Raw genomic sequence first — 25030 nt, 5'->3', positions numbered from 1 at the left:
GAAGCTTTTAATGTGTGATTTTTTTGTATTTGATTTCTGTTGGAAGCCGCCCAGAGTGGCTGGGGAAATCCAGCCAGATGGGCGGGGTACAAATAATAAATTATTATTATTATTATTACTGTACTCTGAACAGATATGAATAGGATTGCGCTGTTAGCTGGCTTTTCTGCATTTATAATCTGATCCTATTAGGAAATAACAATGTTTAATAATCAAGTTTTATTTGGAAACCACCACCCCTCATTATTTGGACTCTTAATATATTGGATTAGCATTTTTATTTTAACAGGTGGTGAGCAACATAATACTATGTTAAGGTAAAATAAATAATCACTGCTTAAGTGTGTTTGTGTACCTATATGTGTTTACAGAACTTCCGGTAGTTCACCATGATCATCTAAATAGCCATTTAAATAGTTTTTGGTCGTTGAGGAAGACACAGGTTATAATAAGCATCTTTGCTCCAGAAATCTGGACCCTTCCATCCACACCAGCCCTGTATAGAAGAAAAACAATACACTGTTAAGCCTGTTGCTTCTAATAAAATAGCTGGCATTTTAGTAAAACTGATATGAATGTCAGAAGCTTTGTTCTACTAATTCAAACACACAAAGAATAACAAAACACCTCTTGGTTTATTCAGCTCTGTTGGGAATGTGCAGCAGGAAACCTTGGCTTGCGATTCTTCTTCTCTCCCCATCATGGCCAGATTGGAAACTTTTGCACCCACTTTTGATTAACTATTGTTTAAAATTATGTCTGAAGCCTAAATTGTAATTAATCTTAAGCATGGCTTATTGCAACAAACCAGCTTCATAAACAATGGTTTGAAGATAGCTTGTTTCCAAACAAGATACAGTTACATCGCCATTTGTCAGGTAAAGATGAAGCAAAAAGCCATGGTTAATGATAGAGAAGTGAATCACACTTTTTAAAACATCTCATAAAATGTTCCCTTTCAGTATTAACATAAGCAGTTTGAATGTGAAGGCAGAGTCTCACCTTTTCTAATATAATATGCAAATCCTCTGCTCCGGTATAATGTGGGTCCAGGATCAGAAATCTTATGTGCCCTGTGATCTCATTCCATGCCACTCCTAATATTGTGTGAGCCAAGACTCCACCACCTGAATAGAGAAGAGGAGAGAAAGAAGATGGAGAGGTAAGACAGTACATTCAAAGACAAAATTATCATTTGCCAATCATACTTTTAAATGATCCTCTGAAGTCAAGCAGGAAATTTTCATTTCTGAACATCTAAAAGTCAATTCTAAAAGCCTTTCGTGGAAATGCATGGTAGAAGAAGACTGGACAAAGCCTGAAAGAAGCCAAAATGGAACTGTGCAGGAAATAAGCTATTCTAGATAAACATGCATAGGACTGAAAATAAAATGAGTTAATAAGTCCAATGGGGCTTATTCCTTAGTAAGTATATTTAGAATTGGAGTCTGTTTTGGTTTGAGCAATATAACCACTCAAAACAACTGATAAGAAAACATCAGGTATGATCCTTAAAAAAAAGTCATTTCTAGAGGTTAGGTAGTCTTTAAAAAAATTCCCAAACAGTATGAAATATCTGTATAAAACAGAGTTTTTTTTTAGTGTCAACAGCAAGTTGAGGACAATGTGCTGAAGAGATGAAAAAAGGAACACGTGAACACTGCATTTTCTGTCTCTGGAGGCTGACATAAGAGCACATCAAGTGGGCAAGCATAGGCTAAAGCATAAAATTGTAAAAGTAGGTCCTTTATCTTATTGGATGTTGATGTACACTATCCAGCTCATAAGTTGTGTTATCCCATTAGTGGGAATGGAAGTTGTGTTGTTCCACCATGTGAAGAGCACCACTCTTGTGATGTTCGAATTGGGGCTGAGAGAACTGAATCATTTTGCTCCCACTCCCTCTTCTACAAACTTGAACCTTGGAAACTGAATAGAATGTCTAAAATTACAGGAGACAACTTTGGCAGCTGATGTGGGAATCCTCTGAAAACATGCCTGGGTGCAGTACATCTTTGCCACAGGTGCCATTTGTGAAAACAGATGGCAAGGAAGACATTCAAATTGTATGGATAATTACAAGGTCACCTGGAAAGTAAGTTTAATTAAGTCCCATCTTATTTCTTAAGGTGGGACTTAATTAGACTTACTTTCCAAAGTAAGATGGGACAGAAACTACTAGTGGATGAAGGTCACCTACAGCTATACAGGGACTGTTATCTTGCTTGAGACTCCAGAAGATCTTATTTCATTAAGGAGCCTCACACGGGATAAAAAATAAAAATAAATCACAGGCTAGATGTTTCTTTACTGCCATTAAGCCACTTCGAAGCTATCTAAAAAGCAAGATAAACAAAAGAAAGACCATGATTCATAATCATGTGGTGACAGAGGTTTTTGTTAAAGATTTCTGACAAGCTCTGCTTTTAAACACTGCATTCCTATGTGTGTTTACTCAGAAGGATGTCCAGTTGTGTCCAGTGGGGTTTGCTCCCTGAGACAGGCTTTTAGGTTATGCTATGCTATGCTTTTAATAGGTTATGTTATACTCTGGATTATGTTATGTTTTAATAGATTATTTTAATAAGGATGAGAGTGTTGGAGATATGTGCAAATGTGTATGGTAAATCCGGTCTTTGGGTGTTTGATTTTCGTTGTTGTGTATACTGTGTATATACGGACAATGACAATAAATAAATCTTCATCTCCCAGAAAAGTGTGCATAGGATAGGACTGCAGTCTAAAAGAAGTTACTCAATTTATAGCTTCCCAGATTGGAAATCATTAAGTATATCCTGCAGACTTTAAAAACAATTGGGGAAAGAATATCCTCTTTCAGTTTCTAAGTTAAGGTCATTATTTTGAATAACAGACTCCTTAGACAGTAAAGACCAACAAAAACATATCTCAGGAATAGTTTAGATTGTCTTTGGAAATAGAACATTGAACTAATAGACTCAACATGTCAGTAGTGAAGAAAAGTTGCCACAGACATAGCTTTACATTCTGAACCATGTGTTCCAAACTCTCACATGATACAGCTCTTCCCAAGACTGCATCACCTCAAAATGCAAATAGAGGCTCACATGACTGAAAGGTGTCCATTTATAAAAAGGGAAATGTTGGTAGAAGCAGCTTTTCCTGTATGTGCTATTTTCTCCCAGGAAAAATAGTTGCAGAACATTCAAAAATTTAACAAGCAATCCCTTATCTGTGTGCTAAAGTAGCACAGTCCCAACACAGGGGTTAAGAAAGTAACCAGAATCTCCAAAGCCAACACACTGTGCTTTTAATGGGTCGGTAGCATATTTAGAATAGAAAAGTTGGGATAATGTGAATTGGGTGGTATTTAAAATCTTACCAATCATCACTGGTGTTCCCTCAGTCTTGAAATGATTAGCAAGTTCTCTTCCTTGAGAAGCCAGCTCAGACCCTTGGCTAGAATAAAAAGTTGTCATCGTTTTCAGCTAGTGCTTAAATTGGGAGTGGGGTTCATGAAAGCCACACGTTCCAATCCATTATATTCCTCACAGTCATGCACACCAGAGCCTGCTAAAAACAGTAACGTCACAAAAGACTGAGCCCCCTCTGCCTCCCCCCTGACCTGTGTTTTGAGCATTGCTTTCAGCAGTACCCATCTAAGGTGTGTTGCAATGGATCCCCCTGAAAACACGGAAGTTAGAACTACTGGTAATGTGTAAGTTGCAGCATTCTCAGTTGAAAAAAACCACCTCATTTTAAGTACTTCAGCAGATGAATGGTATACTGAACTTTCCTATTTTCATTAGAAAAATATTGGAAGGAATGATATTGGCATTGCCACCTGACAAATAGTTACCAAGCTTTATCTTTTTTCAATATATTCTTCATGAAACTATACAGCATACAGGTCAGTGTATTAAGTTGCACTCTTCATAACACAAATTAGGAACTTATATAGCTTGGTTTTTCTCTTTGCAATCACTTAAAACAGCACATAGACTACACATTAAAGGGAAGTCTCCAAGGTGCTCTACGTCTGCTACAAAAACATTACTGCTGGTATGTCTGTCAGTCCCAATAATAAAAATCTAAAGCAAACTGTATGCTGCTTCTAACAGTGACAGAAAATAACATTAGGATTTTTTTTTACCTAGAATCTGGAATCAAATTTACAAAGCTTATAGTATTATGTCAGTGGTAAAAATGTTTTGTTTGGTCTAGAATGAAATTACTATTGAATAAAATGTTCTGTCTTTAATTCCATTTTAGAGTTAACCACCATAAATAAAATAATCCAGAATCTATATATTTTTACAGCCTCTTGATAATGAACATAATGGTCACTAAATGACAAAATATCCAATCACTATCCACTCAGGTGCTGACTGCGCTTCTTTTTGTTAACATGGAATCTGGTGCCTTATCTGTCATTTAATGGTGTATTCTATGATTTGTGCTTTGGTATTGTGGCTCATTGAGGCACTTGTTTCTTTACCCGGTTCTTGAGCCATCCTGGTTTTGTTAGAAATTAGGAACAGAGGAAGCAACCATTGATCCATCTAGTTCAGTACTGTTTACACTTACTGGTAGCAGCTCTTCAGGGTTTGAAGCAGTAGTTGCATGCAAACCATGTGTTCTGCCACTGAGCTGCAGCCCTTCCTCAGTTTTCCCCGTTAGCATTCTTACCTGACAAAGAGTATTTTTGAAGTTATCCCTAGGAGTTGGTTCAGTACAAGCTGCACTTCGATAGAACCAATCCATTGGCGTGATCCAACAAATCCTGGTTGCTTGTCTCCAACATCAACTAGAGCCTTTGGAACCACCACAAATGAAAATACAAAAGTAACAAGTCATTTGTACCATAACTGTAACAACAACAACAACAACAACAACAACAATAATAAAATATTTACCTGTATACTACTATTTTAAATCTGGTTTATTAGAAACGGGGTAAAGAGGGGGAAATATTTATCTTTACAAAATTAAAATAATTATTCATCACAATTGATACGCAATTTTATTAACATAAGGTGTGCTGTGGAAAAAGCTTCTTAGGCTAAAATTGACTTAAGATGTTACATCTGATACCAAAACTGTCCCTGCCATAATAAAGTTTGCTTTTAGCCAGTATATGATAAATATCAAAATAGAAAATGTATATAATTGTAATTTTAGGCTAGACTAGGATCCTTCTGCCCAACATGGTGTATGCAGGAGCCTTTCATCACGTAAGTGTCCATTTCCAATCTAAAGTGGAATGCAGGCACAGGTTTGCCAGCTCAGTGCTGCAGTGATGGGGCACAAACATAAAGTAGAGCACCCAATCATTCAAAATGCAAGCTTCAGAAATGTCAAACTGCATATAGTCTGGTAAGTGTAGGTGGGCTATCCCAAACATACAATTCCACTGGGAGCTGTTGTTTTTCAAGGAACCCAAACCTGGAAGTATTCAGTACCTGTTGGATTTCCTTGTGTGTTGGTATTGATCGGTCCACGTATCCCTGATGCCTGAACCATGAGCATATAGTCTGTAGAGACCGATAGGCACAGCCCCAGCCATTATCATCAATACGATCCTGCATGTAATGATGGTAACTATATGTGCCATATACCAAATACACCTGGGTAGGAAAGAAAAATAACACTGTAGTCCTGCATGTCAGGTTCAGAATATTATTATGGTGGTAATTTTCTATTTCAAATTGGTATTTTTATTGCTGCTATTACTAATTTTATTAAAAGTATTTTAATTAAAGATTTCTGGGGGCTGTAAAAACCAACAACAATATAATTTAAAAGATATGCTACTAAAGGGAAAAAAGGATGGAGAGACAACAGGAAAGCAAGCAGAATCAGGTTGTAATTCTTCATAATTTGTCATAAAATGTTTAATGACCATGTGGAACAGCCATTGAGAAAGAAGTCCGGGGAGAGCTGTCTAAGAGCAGCTAGTCCCGTTGTGTGTTCTGTGCTGTCTCCCCTCTCCTTTCAATACTGCCAGTATATTTCTCAGTAGAAGACAGATAGTGAATTTGTTTGCAAATTAGGGGACTGGAAATAGGCTACCACTCAGTATGCATGCACTAGGAAGAATCATCAATGTCAAAATGTTAACTGAAATTCCCCAAAAGAGCCTCCCAGTTCTCTTGCAATGTAGTCAGCATATGTACCTGTTTCCTTATTGGGCCATTAGATGAGAGCAAGTACAAATGAAACTCACCATCCCAGACTCTATACCAGGTGGATTGAGATGTACATGTGGATTCCTGAGATATCCATCTTTGAATGGTTCATCTGGAAAATGATAGGCATTAGCCCTTCGGAAATAAGGTCTGTCAAACGGTAGATTAAACCGTCTATGTAATTCCTAAAAGCAAGGTAAAAATGAGAGTGTATCCATAGAAAACAGAAAAGCCTTTGCAGGTTAAAAGCCATCAAGCTCTACCCAGGACTCCACTCATGTATAACTGATTCTCTGAAGACAGAACCAGATGGTGTGAGAGATGTGCGGATGACACAGAATCCAGTAACCTAGCATTTCTTTTTTCTCTTTGCCTGGATAATATGTAGAGGGGAAAAACATGGCAGCATCACGCTCCAACTTTCTCTCACCCCACAGAAGCAACCCGTGAAATAATGCAGGAAAAGGGAAAGCTTGGAATTTGATGACACCACATTACATCCTTCATTTCTGTGCATGTTACCAGAGGAGGGAACAATGCTGCACTACAGCTTTTGGCAGTAGCTACACACATATATCACAATGTCTGGCTTTGTTTGTACTGAGTGCCCAGCACACACTATAAAGAATCCCTGTGCAAATACAGAACAATTTGTATATATAAAAGACACACCCACTCTCCTCAGGCCATCCCCCACCAATGTGCGCCATACATTCCTTGAAGACTTTTGCCTGGCTGAAAGGTCTTCTGCATAATGCCTCTTGCTTAACTGGATGGAGGTTGGAGAAGCAAAAGTGAATGAAGAAAACTGATTTCTGAATGGCTGTGAGGTAGCCTATTTTACAAAGGTAAGCATCAGAGTTATATCCACTTGATCCACTCACTTTTGCCTCTGGACACACCCAGCATCAGCATGCAGCCCAGGGAGGGTTTCCTATGGGGGGATGTGACCTTCAGGATGAAAACAGTCCCCCACTCTTGTGCTATTTTAAAAATATTATAGTGGGAAAAACAGTATACATCATAATCTGTATGGCAGTAGACATAGGTCACTTCATAGTAATGAACTTCAGTACATAGAACCTAACATAACTTTTAAAAGGCCAGTTTAGTTTAATAAAGGGAACTATACATTACTTTTATTAATAATTAAATAATGTAATATTATTAACTATGCCGTGTTTTAGTCATCACCATCCAAATAATCTTTCAACATAAGGTACCTGTCTGTAAGTCTCCAACTGCTGATCAGAAATGCCTGTAGGATATGAGACTGTTACAAGGTGTTTTTTTCCTGGTAGCATGAAATGAAATTGTTCAGGCACCACAACAGTTGTTCCTCTCATATATTTCAAAATGCACTTTTCCATATCAGTTAGCTGTGTATGAATCGCATTCACCAGGAGACTTCGTACACTGCAAGATATTGATGGAACTATTTAAGAACACCAGAAAATCAGAATTACTTTCTTACTCTCAAACTATGTGTATTCTTCAAGAGATGGAGAAAAAGTCCCATAATAAGCTGTTTTGCTACACTTTATACAGTTGTATCTATACTGGGGTTAATGAGAATTGACCGGTGAATGTGCATATGTGAAAGAAGGCATGGAGCATGTGCGCAAGATAACAGAATTGATAGGGGATTTTGCACATTGGTCAATGTTTTAGATCACAGAGTCTAATAAAAAACTTAGGATACATTTTAATAGATTTTTGTAGCCTTTTTAGATTTTGATATGGCAGAGACCGTATCAAGAATCAACTGAAAGAAACCAATATAGACTGAGGATTACTCGTTTAAATTCAATAACGACACACTGGCATATATATGAGTGAAACGAGCCTGCCTATTGGCACCTAGTTAGTTTAATATTTATATAAATGGCAGTTTATATATTGGAAACAGAGGATGCATGCTCCACTGCAATACATGGCAGGATTACATTGTACTACATACTATCTCTTCCTTGCTTAGGCTTGAAGAAACCTTTTAAAGGGTTTATAACATTTTGTATGCATAAATATAAACTAGCACTACCCAAAGTTTACCAACACTGTGCTTTTTGCTTTTCGCATCATGGTGTAGCTGAAACACTATTTCTCTCAAGCCCAATGGAGATAACTATTCCCTGCCAGAAGATTTTAATTTATTTCCAAGTGCATAACCTCTAGCTATAACATTGGGTTATGTCATGCACACATTTAGGTATTTCAGTCTTTGTGAACAATCTACTTCTTGGGCAACTACTTTTCTGAGTAACAAGATAACAATTCAGCACACTTCTTTTCACTCTTATTATTACAATTGTAGATTTAAGGATGTTATAAAATTTAGCAGAGATACAGTGGTACCCCGCAAGACGAATGCCTCGCACAACGAAAAACTCGCAAAACGAAAGGGTTTTGCGAGTTTTTAGTTGACTCGCGAGACGAATTCGCCTATGCCTGTTTTTCGCAAGACAAATTCGTCTGGCGAGGTACCACTGTAAGCCGGCTTACCTTTTCGCTCCGGTCGGGAGGGGTGTTGTCCGCGTCCGCCATTTTGGATGAACTGTGCATGTCTGCGCATGTCCAGACATGCGCAGTCGATCCAAAATGGCAGACGCGGACAACATCCCTCCCGACCGCAGCGAAAAGGCAAGCCCTCCTGGAGCCGCGCGGCGCCGCGTTGCCGGTCGGGAGGGGGCCGTGGGATCGTGCCCGATGTCGGGCATGATCCCACGGCCCCCTCCCTCCCTCCCGGAGCCGCGCCACCGCGTTTTAAGACTGCAACGATCGCTGCAGTCTTAAAACGCGGCGGCGCGGAGCTCCGATGCCGGTCGGGAGGGGGCCGTGGGATCGTGCCCGATGTCGGGCATGATCCCACGGCCCCCTCCCTCCCTCCCGGAGCCGCGCCGCCGCGTTTTAAGACTGCAACGATCGCTGCAGTCTTAAAACGCGGCGGCGCGGAGCTCCGATGCCGGTCGGGAGGGGGCCGTGGGATCGTGCCCGATGTCGGGCATGATCCCACGGCCCCCTCCCTCCCTCCCGGAGCCGCGCCGCCGCGTTTTAAGACTGCAACGATCGCTGCAGTCTTAAAACGCAGCGGCGCGGAGCTCCGATGCCGGTCGGGAGGGGGCCGTGGGATCGTGCCCGATGTCGGGCATGATCCCATGGCCCCCTCCCTCCCTCCCGGAGCCGCGCCGCCGCGTTTTAAGACTGCAACGATCGCTGCAGTCTTAAAACGCGGCGGCGCGGAGCTCCGATGCCGGTCGGGAGGGGGCCGTGGGATCGTGCCCGATGTCGGGCATGATCCCACGGCCCCCTCCCTCCCTCCCGGAGCCGTGGCGCCGTGTTTTAAGACTGAAGCGAGCGAACAGCAGCGCAGCTGTTCGCTCACTGTAGTCTTAAAACGCGGCTTGGCTTGGCTCCGGTGCCGGTCGGGAGGGGCCCCCGGACTTTCCCCCCATAGGAACGCATTAATTAAATTTTAATGCGTTCCTATGGGAAAAGGTGCCTCGCAAGACGAAATTTCCGCAAGACGAAAAGTCTTGCGGAACGAATTAATTTCGTCTTGCGGGGTACCACTGTATACCCACCTTCGCATGATAGATATGCAAAGATCATACAATAGAAAAACTCAAGCACATCCTTTATACATAATCCACTTACTTCCGCCACATTTCTTCTGGAGACACAGAGACAACAGCATCAACTGGCAAGGTCATGCTTATGTAGTGATGCCCCCTGCTCTCCTTTTCAATGATTGGAGAAAGAGGATCTAACGAAGTTGTCATTTCCAGCATAAGATCTATATTTACTATAGGTTGCTGTAAATAATAAAAATTTAAATGTGCAAGCTGTGCAGTTTACTGCCCCCACCCCAGTTATTATGTTTTCCTTAATAAAGCACAATTTTTTTTGTGTGTGGAGGGAAATCTCACTTCTTAAAATTGACCATGTTAAAAGGGTTAAAGACCTTTCTCCTCCAAGCATCACAGTTCCAATCCAAATTAGGTGCCCTGTAACTGCATTTAAAAGAAATTAAAAGACAAAGATATCTAACATCTCCTCTAATTTGGCCCACAGACTTGCAAGGAGGTGGGGTAGGGGGTTGAGTTGACTGATCAATCCACTAGTGCAGTATTATATCAAAACAGCAGGACTTCTATGCCTATGTTGCAGGCAGATCTGCTGGGAACATGTTAGGATATGCAAGTCAACAATCACAGATGTGATTTTAAAATTTTATCTGAATGTGTAAACTTCTGCATTTACACACACTGCATGATTTGGCTATAAAAATGTCATAATGGTTTCATTCACTCAGTTCTACAAAGCCATAGCAAGGAAAGGTAAACATACCAGTTCTTGTAACTTTTTATCTTTCTTTTTTGAAAACCTGCGTTTGTTATCATCTTCCTGCTCAAATCTGAAAAACAGTAAAAAAATCAACTTATACTGAGAAATGAGTATATTACCAGAACCCTCAAAAATCATTCTTATTTGTGTTGAGCTATACTCACTGAATAAATCGTAGTATCTCCTTACATGCAGAATCATCTGTAAGCTCTGTTGCAACTGAATTTTCCCCACTATTTGGCCACAGATACACCGAGCTATGACAGATTCTGAATACCAGCACATCTGAAGCCAGTTTGGCTGAAAGATCACTGAAAACATACTTCAGTGCCTCTTTTGTTGACGAATCTAAAACACAGAAACAAAGAAGATGTAAGGAATTGGGGAGATAGTTGCACACTTTAAATATTCTGAAGGATGATGGAACAAAAAGAAATAGTAATTCTTCACTCTCTCACTGTGCATGACAAGAAGCTGTGATTTTTCAATGAAAGTAAAGGTTTAAAATTAAAGAACTTCCTCACAACAGGAGCTAAAAAACAAGGGAGTAAGCTGCTTGGGGAACTTTGGAAACCTGCCGCTTTTGGCATACATGTGACCTAACTTTTATATATGATTTTCATTAATACATCTGATGTCATGCCAAAGAATGTTGCACTTATTCTACAATTCTCCTACAGGACAATTCCATCCGCAGTCATGTAGCAGCAAAGCACAAAGCAGAGGAGTCACTGTCACTTCTGCAGCCAAGTCACTCATGTTGGCCAGTCCAACACACACACACACACACACATACTGAAGACTTAAGAAGGTTTTTTTAATGTAGATTTTTACACAAGCAGTACAAATTGAAATACTGTATAGGCTTATGACCAACAGTCCATATGCTTCCTAAAAGTGACTCAAGAATCACTTGCTATTATTGAGCAATATGTTGCAAACTTTTGCTTGATGTATACAAAACAGGATAAACATTTCAATTCTGCTTTTAAAATTAGCAATGCAAAGTAATGAAATGAGCACAGTAAATAGTACATGAAAATTACCCTATAGACAGTCATTTCAGCTTTAGCCATCATATTCTTAAAACACATTTCTTTGAAGCTTCATTTTTTCCATAGAAATTCAATCTCCTTTAGTTGTCAAAACTATTTGCTAAAGTGAAAGCATAAAGCTGCCTCAGATCTACTTGCCCATCTACCCCATTTTTGTCTGACTGGTAATGACTCTCCAGGATCTCTGGTAGAAGTTTTCCCCATCATCTGCCACCTCACCCTTTTAAATGGAAATAGTCCAGGGACTGAATGTGGAACCTCTGGTATGCAAAGGATGTGCTCTGCCTTCTTTTCTGTGGTATCCTTTACTTGGGAAGGAGGATGGAATCACCCAGCTTCAACTAATTTTTCAAGCAAAACACTTAACAAATCAGGGGCACAAGTGCTTGTGCTGATTTTCTGGTCAACTTTGGATGCTGCCCATAAAACCAACATTGGCTCATGCACTTTCTGCTGCTTTGTATTATGTTTATATGCTGATACTAAACCAGAGAAAGTTATAGTGCAAAAGGACCCACTGCTGCTGTTGTGCTAACAGAGCATTTCAACTGTATCTGGATCCTTAAAAAATATTTTTAAAGGACCTAGATCCTTAAAAATTATTCGTACCTAGACCCACCAAAAACATATTGCCCATGCCAATCTGGTTAAAATGAAATCTTTTCCTTAGTTTAGTTTCAGTAATAATATTGTAACACAGTGTTTGATATGAAGACTCACCATCAGTAGTGGCAAGTTGAAATGCCAGATCAAGGCCTCCCCTTATTCTAAAAAGTATGTCCATAGTCTCTAAGATGACCTATTTAGAGGGTAAGAAAAAGCTGAGTTAGTATGAAGTGCTGCTGCTTTGGTTGTAAATTTTCACAAGTTGTGATTGGAGTGTGGCCCATGCCTAACACTCAATTCTACTCTCCATGCATCAAAACTGTATGTTGTTAATGTGCTGAATCTCATTTATAAGATGAAACTAATACAGTATACCTCTACCTCACAATAGAACTGAAATATGATGCAGGACTGGACTCAAACTGAGATTTGAGTGCTCAGGAATGCTCAGATCCAGTCTCATGATAAGGCCATGACAGCAATCACAAACAGCCAGTTGACATTTTGTTACTCTTAACAATAAAAAGGTGCAATTGTGCTAAAAGAAAATTGTGCTAGGCACCATGTTTACATATTAATGTCCAAATCCTCCAGTTTCCCATCTGCTAAGGGAAGCTCATTTTGTATCTATGTGCGGGAAGTGTGCAACAAATGCTGGCCATAGCCACAACTGGTCTCTTCTGTTGGCTCCTATTAACATGTAATTCATAACTGCTTAATTTGATCATTATTTAAGGTTGCATCTTATATGTATTACATGCCATTTTGTTTATTGCAACCCTAGTAAAAAATAAAGGACCCCTGACAGTTAAGTCCAATCACAAACGACTCTGGGATTGCAGAGCTCATCTTGCTTTACTGGCTGAGGGAGCCGACGTTTGTCCACAGACAGGTTTTCCAAGTCATGTGGCCAGCATGACTAAGCCGCTTCTGGCGAAAACAGAGAAGCATGGAAACACCGTTTACCTTCCTGCCGGAGCGGTACCTATTTATCTACTGGCACTTTGACCTGCTTTCAAACTGCTAGGTTGGCAGGAGCTGGGACCAAGCAACGTCCCAGATTCTTTTTTATTGTTATTATTGTCATTTTAGGGCTGGTGTTCTTCTTGTATTACACCAACTCAGAATTGAGCGTGGACAGGCCGGATCTTTTCTTCACCATCACGTTTATATCCCACCCCACTAATCCTCAAAGGAGGAAAAAAGAAAAATGGCAGTCATGGTCCCTCATTTCATCTTCACAACGACCCTGTGAGGTAGGTTAGGTTGGAAGACGTGCCTGGCCCAATGTGAGCTTCATGGCCCTGTAGGCATTTGAACTTTTGTCTTCCAGGTCTTGGTTCACTTATTATATTCCTCCACCTTACTCCATATTCCTGGCGGTGGGGAAGATGGAGGGGTTAATAAACTAGGGGGAACCCGGTCTTTCCTCTCATTGGCCACGCCAACTCGTGCCCAACGGCTTCACGGCAGAGTTAAGTTTATGCCCCAGGAAGGAGGCTCTGTTTTGTTGGCAGAGGAGCCCCATGGCAGCATCGGGACCGTCCCCCAGCCCTCTCTTCCTCTCCCTTCTCCCTTCACAAAGACCCCTTCCTCGTGCGGGGAGAGTGGCGGTTACCCGCGTCACTTACCACGTCCGTCAACGGCACGCTCAGGGGCGGCTGCATGGCTCCTCCCACTCAACCTGAGGCAAGGTTAGAGCTGCTCCTCTGCACACGCCCCTAACGAGCTGACACGTCACCCTCTCGCTGCCTCTCCAGGGCAAAGCAAAGACACCCCTCTGCGTTTTGTTTTTTTAAAAAGCCACAGAGGGCTTCCGTAGGCCGGCATCCGGGCTCTTGAACTACATTTCCCGTCATGCCCTTCTCACCGCGCCGCCGCTGCCGCCGCCGCGATCCTTTCGGATTGTGCCATACGAGAGCTGCCGGCAGGGGCGGGGGGGGGAGGAAGTGAAATATTTAATGATTGGGCTTACCCGAATCCATGGCAACCGCGCATCAACAAAGAGACGCGTCTGCGCAAAGGAGAAATTGGCGCTCATTGTGGACGGAAGAGGGAGGCCGAGGAAGTTTCTGCTGCTGAGCTAGAGTAGCCTATCTTGGTGGGGGGGAAAGGGAAGGAGAGAGAGAAAGAAGGTGGGTGACGACAGTTTTTTAAAATGTATTTTGTATCCTTAAATTTGTATTTTTCTGTTGCGAACCAACCTGGTATTTTCGGATGAGGGGTGGGATACAAATTTAATAAACAACAATAAGTCAAGGGCTCCCCATTTCCTGCACCGAGCCTGGGCTCCAAGCCCTGTTTCCGACAGCTGTGAGGCATAAATGGTGCAAACGGAAGGAATAATTAGTCTAATTGTAATGCAGTTTCCTCCCTAAAAGTGTGTGTGTGCATTGTGAAGAGAAATTTTAACGTGCAACTACAAATGAGTGTTGTGTGTATGGATACAGCATTACACGCGTGCGCTTAAGCCTTTCCCAGGGGTACCAGGTGGATTGCCATTTTGCCCTTGCTATTCAAGGGCTCGCAATTGAATTTGTGCTTCTTTTTTTACATGGTGCTTTTATTGCTTTATGCCTAATAAGGTAGGACTAGTATTTTATCCATAGGCATTTAGGATTGTGGCAAAAGTTCTTCCTCAGCAGGTGGTGCAATTCTTTGCCAGCTTAAGTTTTCCCAAGCCTAGAGGTTCCCCAAGGATTCCGTTCTCCTATGCTTTATTAATGATCTATATAAACCTGCTGGGAGGTTTGAGTAGAAGTGTCATCAATATGCAGATGACACTTAGCTCTGTTGAACTTTTGAATTGGTGTCTCAAGACTGCACTGCTTTTAGCAGATGCGTGTCTGCATCGTTTTTTAAAAGTTTGGATTGCTGCGGTGCCACAAAGTGCTTCAGTGGTCCCTGTTTTGTTTTGTGTTGCCTCATACAGATCCTACCAGGCTTCTGAATATGATGCACACCCCTAGTAGTTTGTTGCTGATCAATATTTGGAAGACTTTTATATCCACAAAACAACATAAAAATCAACTATTTTTATTAGCTTAGATTGTGTCAGCATAATGAAACAGATAATAATGGATTTTTGAAATCCAGTAATATGTTAATGCTCATAAATCACATAAACATACTACTAATCTTTGCAACATTAAAATATAAGATGGTTTAAAAAAAACAGCAATGAATGGAGGGGGGAGAGGAAAGCAAGCATTGGAACAGCTGCATCTTCAGTGGCCAAAGGGATGATCCAGGTTGGTCTCCACCTTGTCAGGATGTTCCGTCTGGGAATAAGGAGTGCATATTCCAAATGACACCTGGTATCCTGGTTGGAGCAGAGTGCAGTTTCCCCCCTCATCGTAATATTATTTATATTAGCACTTTTGCTTCACATTCATTATCAAGTCTTACAACACTCAATCTATATTTCAGATGAAGGAATGAGGGGCTTGCCTAAGGCTATGCAGTGAATTTGTGTTTGAGGTGAGGCTTGAGCCATTTCTGTACTTCAGTTTGCCCAATCTGAGCTTGGTATATTTCCTGAATTACTTATTGAGACAAAAATAAGTATGTGAGGGAGAGCAATACATCAGTTGGATCAGAGAGTCTAGTAAATAGATTCAAATGAATTTACTGCTGCTTCAGAGAGAAACTAAAAATTCTGTTTGTACCTTAATTTGAAATTTGCTATTGAGTTCTGCTATCTGTTTAAACCAGTATTTTCAGCAGTAAATTGACAGCGATAGTTTTGGAATGTCTTGAAAACTGACGTGTATGAATCCATCTCTTTTTCTCTAGGCACCGTAAGGCATTTGCACATATTCTAGAGTAGCGGGTTATCACACAAAAGTAAACATGCCTTCAGAAACAGGAAAATCAGACATGGAGAGGATTGGCCTCTTTAGTGAAATGGAATATGTTTCTATTGGGGATAAATATGTCTCGCCATTTAACCGTAAGTATATCCCCCCCCCCATTATGCAATACTATGGTTTTTCCTTCTAGGGGAAAAAAATCTTCAAAACTATGAATGGGTTATAGCAAGGAGAATAAAATGGGTGTGTTTGAAATTAACTCCATAGTATGAGAAATGTTTTAAAATTGCTTTGATTAATCCTTCACTGTGTAAGCCTCAAATGTATAGAATAAAGGCCAACATAATTTTTAAAATTGTGCCAATGTTGCCAGGATTCTGCATATGTATAGCAGCACGAGTTGGAAGCACTGCTTTGGTAGTGGCTAGCAGTATATGTTAGTTTATTTGCCTTATTTAACCAATCCAGTTTGTGGCATGGGAACTTGGGTAAAACTGCAATGAAGAAGGCAGGATGATTGGTGAGCTGCTCCATCGTGTTGGCCAATTACATTAGTTCAGGTTATATGTCTATATATTGTAATAGGACAGTGACAGTGGGTTTGTGGCTATTAGGCAGGGTGGAGGTGTCCCAATGCTTTACAGAGGGTGTCACTGGAGTTCTGCACTGTATGCCATCACGTAGAAATGAGAAAGTAGCCTCTATAAACTTCATCCAATAATTGGGGGCTTTTCTTACAAAAGTACTTGGATTGAAAGCAATTCACGAATACTTCTTTGCAATTAGAATCTTTCATAAAACAACAATAACTTCTATCTGGGTCCTGATTATCAGAGAGGAACTTTTCTTTCTTTACCAGTTCATGGGCAGTTTAATCCCTTATTCTTTTAGCCCTACATGGTGTTATTCTCCCATGTGGTTAAAATTAATTTATATATATTGGAAAATGTGTTTTGAAGGCAGTCTTTTTCTGCTATTGCTTGGAAAAACGCCCTGTTCAAATGGAATCAGGACACAGTTGACTTTTCTCACTTCCTGGTTTGTGATAATTATGGTTTCTTGTTATGTCTGAATGAGGCACTCTGTGGTTTTGTCCTGATCCGACTGGACTTTCTGCCCTATCATCCTTCAGTTAAACTTCTGTATGGTTAACCAGATTCTAGGCTCAATAATTCTCAAACAAAGGTGCCCTGGGAATATTTTTGCAACAGCATTACTTTTGGTGGAGTGGTAGATCTTTGGATCATGTTAAAATCTATTCTGGGCATCTATTTCTCAGAAACAAATTATGTTCTTACAGGGGAAACTAGCCAAAAATCTCTAACTAGGGGTTCCATATGGACGTATTGCTACCCTCTACTTGGAGGCAGGATCAGGGTCTTTAGTTTAGAACAAATGTTCACAATTATTACTTTTCAGCCAGCCCTGAAGATATGCAGCTTATTGTAATGCCTTATTGGCATAGATGTAGTAGCAGTTCATGCCTTAAATTGCTTCTACATAGTTCAAGAGTCTGAAAATCTGGCACAGATGTAAATATCCAAAAATTAAAACTAATTAAAGCCACACCTATTAAACCAATACTGACAGCACTAACTTGTTTTAAGGCCCCTTTAATGAAGCTGCAAGCAAGAACAAGCAAATGTTACCAGGGGGTAACAAAGAGAAGGCAGCTACCCAGGCAGGTTACTTTGACCCTGTATATGCAAGAATTTTTGAAGGTGAAAGCTATTTGAACCCTGTCCAGCTAAGGAGAAGATACCGAATGGCAGAGGCAAAGAAAAACCTGAGCAAACCCTTCCTTCCTAGTAATGGAGAGAAATATCCGTAAGTGCTGGGGAAAGGCGTTAATTTTGGTCCTAATATGGGTTCTATTTATTTTTACATGTTAAATTAAAATAACTTTAGAAACCTTGAAAGATTCTTTTGTTTGGCTTTTATTTCTTGCTAAATTCAACATATTTACTTCTGAACTTTATATATAACGTTGGTCCCACAATTTCTATGTCAGCCACCACCACTGTGCATCACAATTTTTTATTTTCTATGAAAGAAGAATAAACAGCTAGTGGAATGGAAAATGTTCATGAGCACACAGATTAGTTCTTTCTCATAGAGGAACCAAGGAAGCTTGCATGCCTTGGGCTCTAAATCACAGGCCAGAGTCTTGTGGGAAGGCCTAGATTAGGTCTTTCATTTAGTGACCCTGAAAATGAAGTTTTTGACAGAGTTGGTAATCAGTAGATTATTGTGGCTTGGAAAGGAATATAGAAGAAATGACAAATATCTTTTTCTCCACTGAAACATGTGCCGCAAATGCCTTTCCTCCTCCAGGGCTGCTTATTTTAATTTCTACAAACTTTCTCAAACTTCCCAGGAGCCATTTCTAGGATACAATATGAGAATGCAGCTATGGCAGCTGAAGGCACGTGCGGAGAGATGAAGGGGAATCATTTGGAGATGGCTGTCTGTTGTCCTGTGTTCCCACAGGATAACCCAGGCATTAGCCCTTGTCAGGAAAAAAGGGGATCCTGAGCATGATGGGGCCTCTGGTCTGATATAGTACGTTAATTCTTGCATTGCTAACCAAACCAAATATTAATATTAAAATGCAGCACTAAATAAAAATAAGCAGCCAACCACTGGCTAATACAGACGTTTGAATAAGGTTTTGAGCATCTTGCATTGCAATCCTCCTATACATAACTACTCAGAAGAAAGTCCAACTGAGTTCAGTCGTGGTCCCTGGGGAAGAAAGGCAGCTTATGTATGCTCATTTTTTTTTACCCTGAAACTCCCATCACCTCCCCAGTTGCTCCAGAGGATTGAGGGACCCTTTGTGCTTGCCTCTGTGTGTGTGTGTGTGTGTGTGTGTGTGTGTGTGCATGTTTCGTTGAAAATAGCATCCCACTCCACTGATGAGAGCCTGTACTGAATCAAAGAACCTTTTGTCCCTGGAGGGAAAACCTTGGACACAATACTTAAGGCAATATTTCTTAGCATAAGTTAACAGTGTTTCAGTCCAACAACATATGGAGGGCCACAGGTTCCTCATCTGTTCTTACATAATTAAGGTGCAAATTTAATGGATAAATATTTTCCTTTTTTTATTTCAGTTGTGGTATAGGAACCTACTATGGAACAATCGGTGGCCCATGTGCTTACTTCAGTGCACAAGCAAAGGACAAAACGCCATATGTTCCACCTGGGAAGAATCTGTATACCAATCCAGGGAAGAAGGGAACTGGCTACGGGTAAAACATGACATCAACTTTCTGGAGTTGTAATAGTCTCTGATATGTTTTCTTGAATTTTAGAGGCTTTTGAATGTTGGTGTCACCATTATTTTCTTTTCTTTACCCAGGTATGCAAATCTTACCATAGGTAAACCATACCCACACGCAGTGGAATTGTATGACATAGGAAGGATAAACTTTAAGGTAAAATTCTGTTGGATTTCCATTTAATTAATGTCTGTAAATAGAGAACATTACCCTGTTTCAGATGATCAGATCTTAGTTTGCTCTGTGCTGATGAGACTGTACATGAATCATATTTCTTTTGTAAAATGAACTAGTTAAGACTGTTAGCTCTTTGTTGTTTCAGCTTGCTGATTCTAAAATGGGAATTGTTCCACTGTAGCATTCTTTCTGTTTTATAAGAATTTTTATTAGTACTTTCTAAATGTGCATAGTTTATTATTTAGCATCAGCAATGTGCTAGGTAGCAAGGTTTACAGCCCTCTCTGCCCCGTACGACTGACCTGATCATTTTGATGGATTACTGTCTTGGGTGTGTGTGTGTGGGGTGGGGTGGGGGTGGGGGTGGGATACACCATTAGAGCCTTCATAGACCTAACATTGTAACCTGAACTCATAGTCTGAGCAAACCACATTATGTTTGAAATTAGTGTACTATGAACTTAAGCCACATCCCTTTTGGATATAGTCTGCTCAAGTACTTTCTCAACAACTAGGAGATTTGGATAGTGGCCCATTGGTACAGTTATTGTCTTTGGGGCCCACTTGTTTGTCCCACATAGAACCACTGACACGAAGCCCTGCTATTGAGGAAAAATTGGAAGGTGTTGGGAAAGTGGAAAAGCAGGGAAATGGAAAAAACCCCATTTACATTTACAAGCATTGCTGTTTCCTATTACTTCAATAAGGATCATACCCTTCATTTATCTAGTTTGCATGGTTCCTGTGTGAAGCTTTTGAGGAATATGATACTGTGCCAGCAACCCCAATGATTAATCTGAGGCAGTCCAAACCTAGGCTGATTTTTCTATTCTTAGCATTAATTATTTGGATCGAGAAGGTAATATATCATTTCCTCCATTCTGCAGTTCTGCCATGGTACACATTTGGTACAAATCATGTGTACAAATCATTCCGATATAAGCCTTTGACATATACCATGGATGGGGACCCTGTAGCCCTCCAGAGGTCTTACTTGGGCTTATTTTGTTCTGGGCTTATTCTGTATACCACCTTGATATCTAATTGATGAAGGGTGGTGTTAAAATCGATGGATGGATGGATTTTATTGGCTAGTGGTTTGGGATGGTGAACTACAGGTGTCCCACTCCTGGCATGTTCAGATCACTAATGTTGTTACACATCTGCATCTAATATGTAGCATTTATTGTATTATCACCTCAAACAGGGCAGTACTGTGCATGTGTTTGTTCAGTTTAGTAAGGCTTACTATCAGATAAGTAAACACAGTATTCCAGTCATAAATTATTTCCTAGTCATTCCCTATTGAAAATAATCTTAATTAGAAGTACCGGTACTCCATGTGATATATTTCCTCCCTGATTTACACAGAAAATGAGTGAAGAACACCACCGTTTGATGAAAGGTGGAGCTTTCAAGTTGAATCTTTACCCACGAGAATATTTTGATGTGAATCCTTACCATGATGACAAACCATTGCCACCACCAAAGAAACAACCCCCGCCAGCACCAGTTACCCATCCATTTAAGCCAACTTCTCCTGCAAAGAAGGTGCAGTTGTTCTCTAAAAACGTTTCTTGTCATTTAATTTTTATTGCAGACATTTTCTTTTAGCTAGAAAGAGAAGATGGGTGTGATGGCTTACTTTTGTTGCAGTTTAGAGAGCTATTTTGAATGGTGGAAACATAAATAAGTTTGAAAAATGGTTTTTACAATTATTTATTTAATCATATGGCATTTTGTTTAAAGATGTTGCTAAAAGTAAGTTGGAAATATCCACAAGTCCTGAAGTGATTTGTTGTTATTCTTAGGTCTTGTCTGACATGTTTCTAATTTCTTCAGCTCTTTCTTGAAGGTGCTAATATACAAAATAAACTTATTAGGGCTCCAAAGTTTGATACATTAATCAATGGAATTTATAACATTTGAAATTGATTGAAATGGTGCTTCCAGTAAATTGGACAGCCATTTTTTAAAAAATAAATAAATACCAGTGCTAATATTTTTTTAAACAGAATAGTTTTTTTTTAATGCAGTATTATTTTATAAGGCATTCCTCCTTATTTCTTACATTGGAGGTAATGCCTTTTCTAAGATGCTACAATGACACACTTGTGTATCAGTGTAAAAAAAAAGTATTTTTCTTGCTTCATAACTATTTGTTTTACTTATGTGCTAATTTAATTAAACCACTAAAAGTTAAACAATTGACTAAGATTTCTTTGGTGACACCTGTAAAACGTAGTGGAGTAAAGATGCAATTGAATGTACACTTACCCAGGAGTTAGCCCCACCTAACAGAATGGGACCTACTTCTAGGTAGCCATGCAAAGTACACCCGCTGAAATTCACTCTTGTGCACAACTTTTTTGGATGAAATAGCATAAATGTACATCATTCTGTGCTGCTTGGGGCTGTGATAAGCAAGTTTTCTGTGTAAGCATTTGCGTTTCGGCTGCCTGGTTATTTACATAATACACTGTGTTTCATCAAATGATATTTCTGAACTACTAGTTCAGGCTCTGTATTTTTGTGCTAAGTATTTTTGTTACCAACTTCTCAAAATTCTTTATCTTTGCTTTCTAGCCTGGGGGCATGAAAGCAGGCACATTTGATCCTTATCCAACCCATTCCATAGACCCTTACATGGTTAAACCGGCAAAGCCTGTCACAACCAATAAACAAGGGCGGGTATTTCATCCTTCTCCTGGACCGAAGAGCAGACCAGTAAGAAGTATTATGTCATTAAATGTTGAAAAGTAAGTATGACATACCTTTAATTGCTTAATGTTTGTGATAAGGTTTGCTGGGGCTTCTTTCAGAGGCAGAGCAAGGTGGGGGCAGTGGGGGCGGCCAGCCTCACATGTCATCCCTGATGGATGGATGTGGGTTGTGGGTATCTGCATAAACCTCTCAACTTTTGTGTAGTTGAAATTTAGCCTACTGTACAAAGCTTGCTCCGCCCACTTTTGCACCCGGCCCCTCCCACCACTGGTCCACAGCCCTCAGAAAGTTGCCCATGAAGAAATATGGGCCTCAAGCCGTAAAGGTTCCCCACCCATTTTAGTGTTAAGCCCTGCTACCGGAAACAGATGGTGAACTCTGGCACAAATTGAAACTTGCTTATTTAAATTGGGACTTCATATTAGTCCAGGGCGAGCAATAGTCCACAGCACGCCTGCAAAACTCACCAGACCATACGTAGTCCACCCATTAATACATAATACATGGCCGTCTTCTACTGTTTGCTGCCTCCCTGGGACTGCAAAAGTTAAAAGCACCTATTAAGCTGCTTTTGTTCTGATGGACCATACATTATTTGGCAGGCCTGGTCTACCCATTATAAAACCATTTTAGATTTAGGTCAACTTTATAAAACCATTTTAGATTTCTCTATATTCTGGCAGCTAATAGTAAGGCTGTTCAGTGTGGTTGGCCACTGTATGTAATTTTTTTCCTCCTTGTCAGTGAAAATATATGGAAAAAGAAATGCACAGCAATGGGGGAATGTAACCCCCCATGAGCATAAAGGAATGGTGAACTCCTGCACATTAATGATTTGCATCATAAAATATGGCTTGATTTAAATTGATTTTAATATAGTGGATGTCATATGAAGAGTGGTTATGATGATTCCTTTAGGTCTGTTTGCCAGATATGCCACTTCATGTGTTTTGGAACTCAACTTCCATATAGGCCTTAAAAAGTGGGATACAGATCTAATGAATTTGTGCCTCTAGTACTGCAAGGAATATAATGACCCTTTTTAGGTGGGGTGAATGAACAGGTTGCCAATTTACCTTCTCAACAGATAAATGTAAGTGAAAGGAAGGTAATGTTAGCATTATGCAACTGGCTGAAACTGTAAAGTTTCCTTATCAATCTAGCCATCCATCCACCTCTAATCCAGGGCTTATTTCAGTGACCTGGAATGCAGCTATGGAGAGGTTCATTGTTTAAGACAATTTCACCAACTATGGGAAAATAGTATTATATCAAAAGTTGTGTAATACTCTGTATTATTAGTATTATTGTTTTAAAAAACACCATAGGTTTTAAAATGAAGAATAGAATATGTTACTACTGTATAAGCTCTAGTTTGATGGGTTAAGATCTTGTTTGACAATGAAGAGCTTATGCGGGAAAGCCAGGGTGGAGTGAACTAATGGCTATCTTAGCAAAAAGACACACTTCAGTAAAATGCTTTGACACTTTCCTTTCAAATTTGAATTTCAGATCATTAAATGCAACCAACTACACGAATCCACAAGTGATGTCATATTAGCTGCACCAAAGCAAGGTGAATGAACTTTTTAGATTCTGCAAACAGTAGCATTTTAACAGCTCAAGGGTATCTGAAGCAAATAAAAAAAAAGTGGGAAATATGTCAAATATGGCTATCCTTTGCCAAAACTGTTTACCACACATGACGATGTTTTATGAATATATTCTTTATATATATATATAAAGAAATAGATAATATATTTACAAATAATGTATATAAAAAGTGAAGTATATTTTGGTATAAATGTTATTTTGATTGTATGTAGCACTAGCAAAAATAAATACTTGCATTTGGTGAACCTCAAGCTTATGTCCAACCATTTACAAAATCTTGTTATGACATCTAGTCTGGTCCTAGTTAATAGACATTGATCTACTAAAGGCTATTTCATTGGGTTCCTAAACACTAGTATGGCTACAAGAATGGAATCTAGGGTATAGGCATGCAGATAAGGGCTGGTTCTGTGCTGTGAGACAAAGGGTGATATCCTTTGTGAGTCATGCTCAGAGTAGGCCAATTGAAAACAATGGACACAAGTTAATTGATTTTAGTGGGTCTACTCTGAGTGTGTCTAACACTGGATATCATGTTCTCATTTTTTTAAGAGTTTCTAAAATTAAAGTTGAAGATTCAAGGAATATCTAGGAATCCAGATCCCCAAAGCCCCCTTCCCATGGTTACAACTCCAAAAGCTCCATGGTGAGAGACTATTCCAAGTGTTCCATTTCCTCCCTTCTTTTGCTATCATGTTGTTGTTGTTCAGTCGTTCAGTCGTGTCCGACTCTTCGTGACCCCATAGACCAGAGCACGTCCATGATGAACCTTTAAAGTCTGCAGATCTCTCTTTCATCCCCCCCCCCATTCCAATCTAGACACAATGCTATTATTGCTTTGATAGGAATGCAGTGGGTGATTAATCAACAGATCCGTTTAAAATGTTTTTGGTTAACTTTAAAATATGGTTCTGATGCTACTCTGGGTAGTAGGGTTTTTATTATTATTTAAAAAACATTATTGGTTTACTGGAAGAACTATAAATAGCAGACACTATCTTAGGAGGAGCATTTGTTCCTATGAAAAAGAGAAGGGGAAATGAATTTTCTAAGTACAGTAGTCCATTTTCTATATGCACAATCTAAAAAAAAGTGTTTGCCTCTTTTATTATGTTCAATAACTCATGAATAATTAGCTAAGATGTCCTTAATGGGATGACCTCGTATTATGGTTTCCTGCAAGGTACCCTTAACTTCTACTTTAGTTTTGTTTTTCTCTACCAACTACAAATAGTGTCCAAAGAAAC

At 39.8% G+C, this 25030-nt stretch overlaps 2 protein-coding genes across 4 annotated transcripts; one reads left to right on the top strand and one right to left on the bottom strand.

Annotated features, from left to right (window-relative positions):
- Positions 1 to 263: 263 nt before the first annotated feature.
- UFSP2 (UFM1 specific peptidase 2) lies at positions 264 to 14228 on the bottom strand. 2 transcript variants are annotated; one of them, XM_033160136.1, is made up of 12 exons: positions 14148 to 14228; positions 12287 to 12365; positions 10676 to 10859; positions 10515 to 10581; positions 9822 to 9979; positions 7391 to 7583; positions 6206 to 6352; positions 5442 to 5606; positions 4669 to 4793; positions 3362 to 3438; positions 1003 to 1127; positions 264 to 496 (listed from the first exon to the last, which is right to left on the bottom strand). In XM_033160136.1, the coding sequence occupies exons 1-12, from the start codon at positions 14211 to 14213 to the stop codon at positions 410 to 412; spliced, it is 1473 nt and encodes a 490-aa protein (XP_033016027.1). In that variant the 5' UTR covers positions 14214 to 14228; the 3' UTR covers positions 264 to 409. The 2 variants fall into 2 exon arrangements, with proteins under 2 accessions (XP_033016027.1, XP_033016028.1); XM_033160137.1 differs by lacking the exon at positions 14148 to 14228 and adding an exon at positions 13804 to 13987.
- On the top strand, positions 14227 to 24028 carry C9H4orf47 (chromosome 9 C4orf47 homolog). 2 transcript variants are annotated; one of them, XM_033160138.1, is made up of 9 exons: positions 14289 to 14307; positions 15602 to 15652; positions 15968 to 16124; positions 17592 to 17811; positions 19101 to 19238; positions 19349 to 19424; positions 20817 to 20996; positions 22032 to 22204; positions 23682 to 24028. In XM_033160138.1, exons 3-9 carry the CDS (start codon positions 16025 to 16027, stop codon positions 23728 to 23730), a joined length of 936 nt encoding a protein of 311 aa, XP_033016029.1. In that variant the 5' UTR covers positions 14289 to 14307; positions 15602 to 15652; positions 15968 to 16024; the 3' UTR covers positions 23731 to 24028. The 2 variants fall into 2 exon arrangements, with proteins under 2 accessions (XP_033016030.1, XP_033016029.1); XM_033160139.1 differs by lacking the exon at positions 15602 to 15652 and having other exon boundaries at positions 14227 to 14307.
- The last annotated feature ends 1002 nt before the right edge of the window (positions 24029 to 25030 follow it).

The sequence above is a fragment of the Lacerta agilis genome, chromosome 9 (assembly GCF_009819535.1).
Source record: "Lacerta agilis isolate rLacAgi1 chromosome 9, rLacAgi1.pri, whole genome shotgun sequence".
In the NCBI taxonomy this organism is placed as follows: Eukaryota; Metazoa; Chordata; class Lepidosauria; order Squamata; family Lacertidae; genus Lacerta; species Lacerta agilis.
This window is presented reverse-complemented; position numbering and strand designations above follow the sequence as displayed.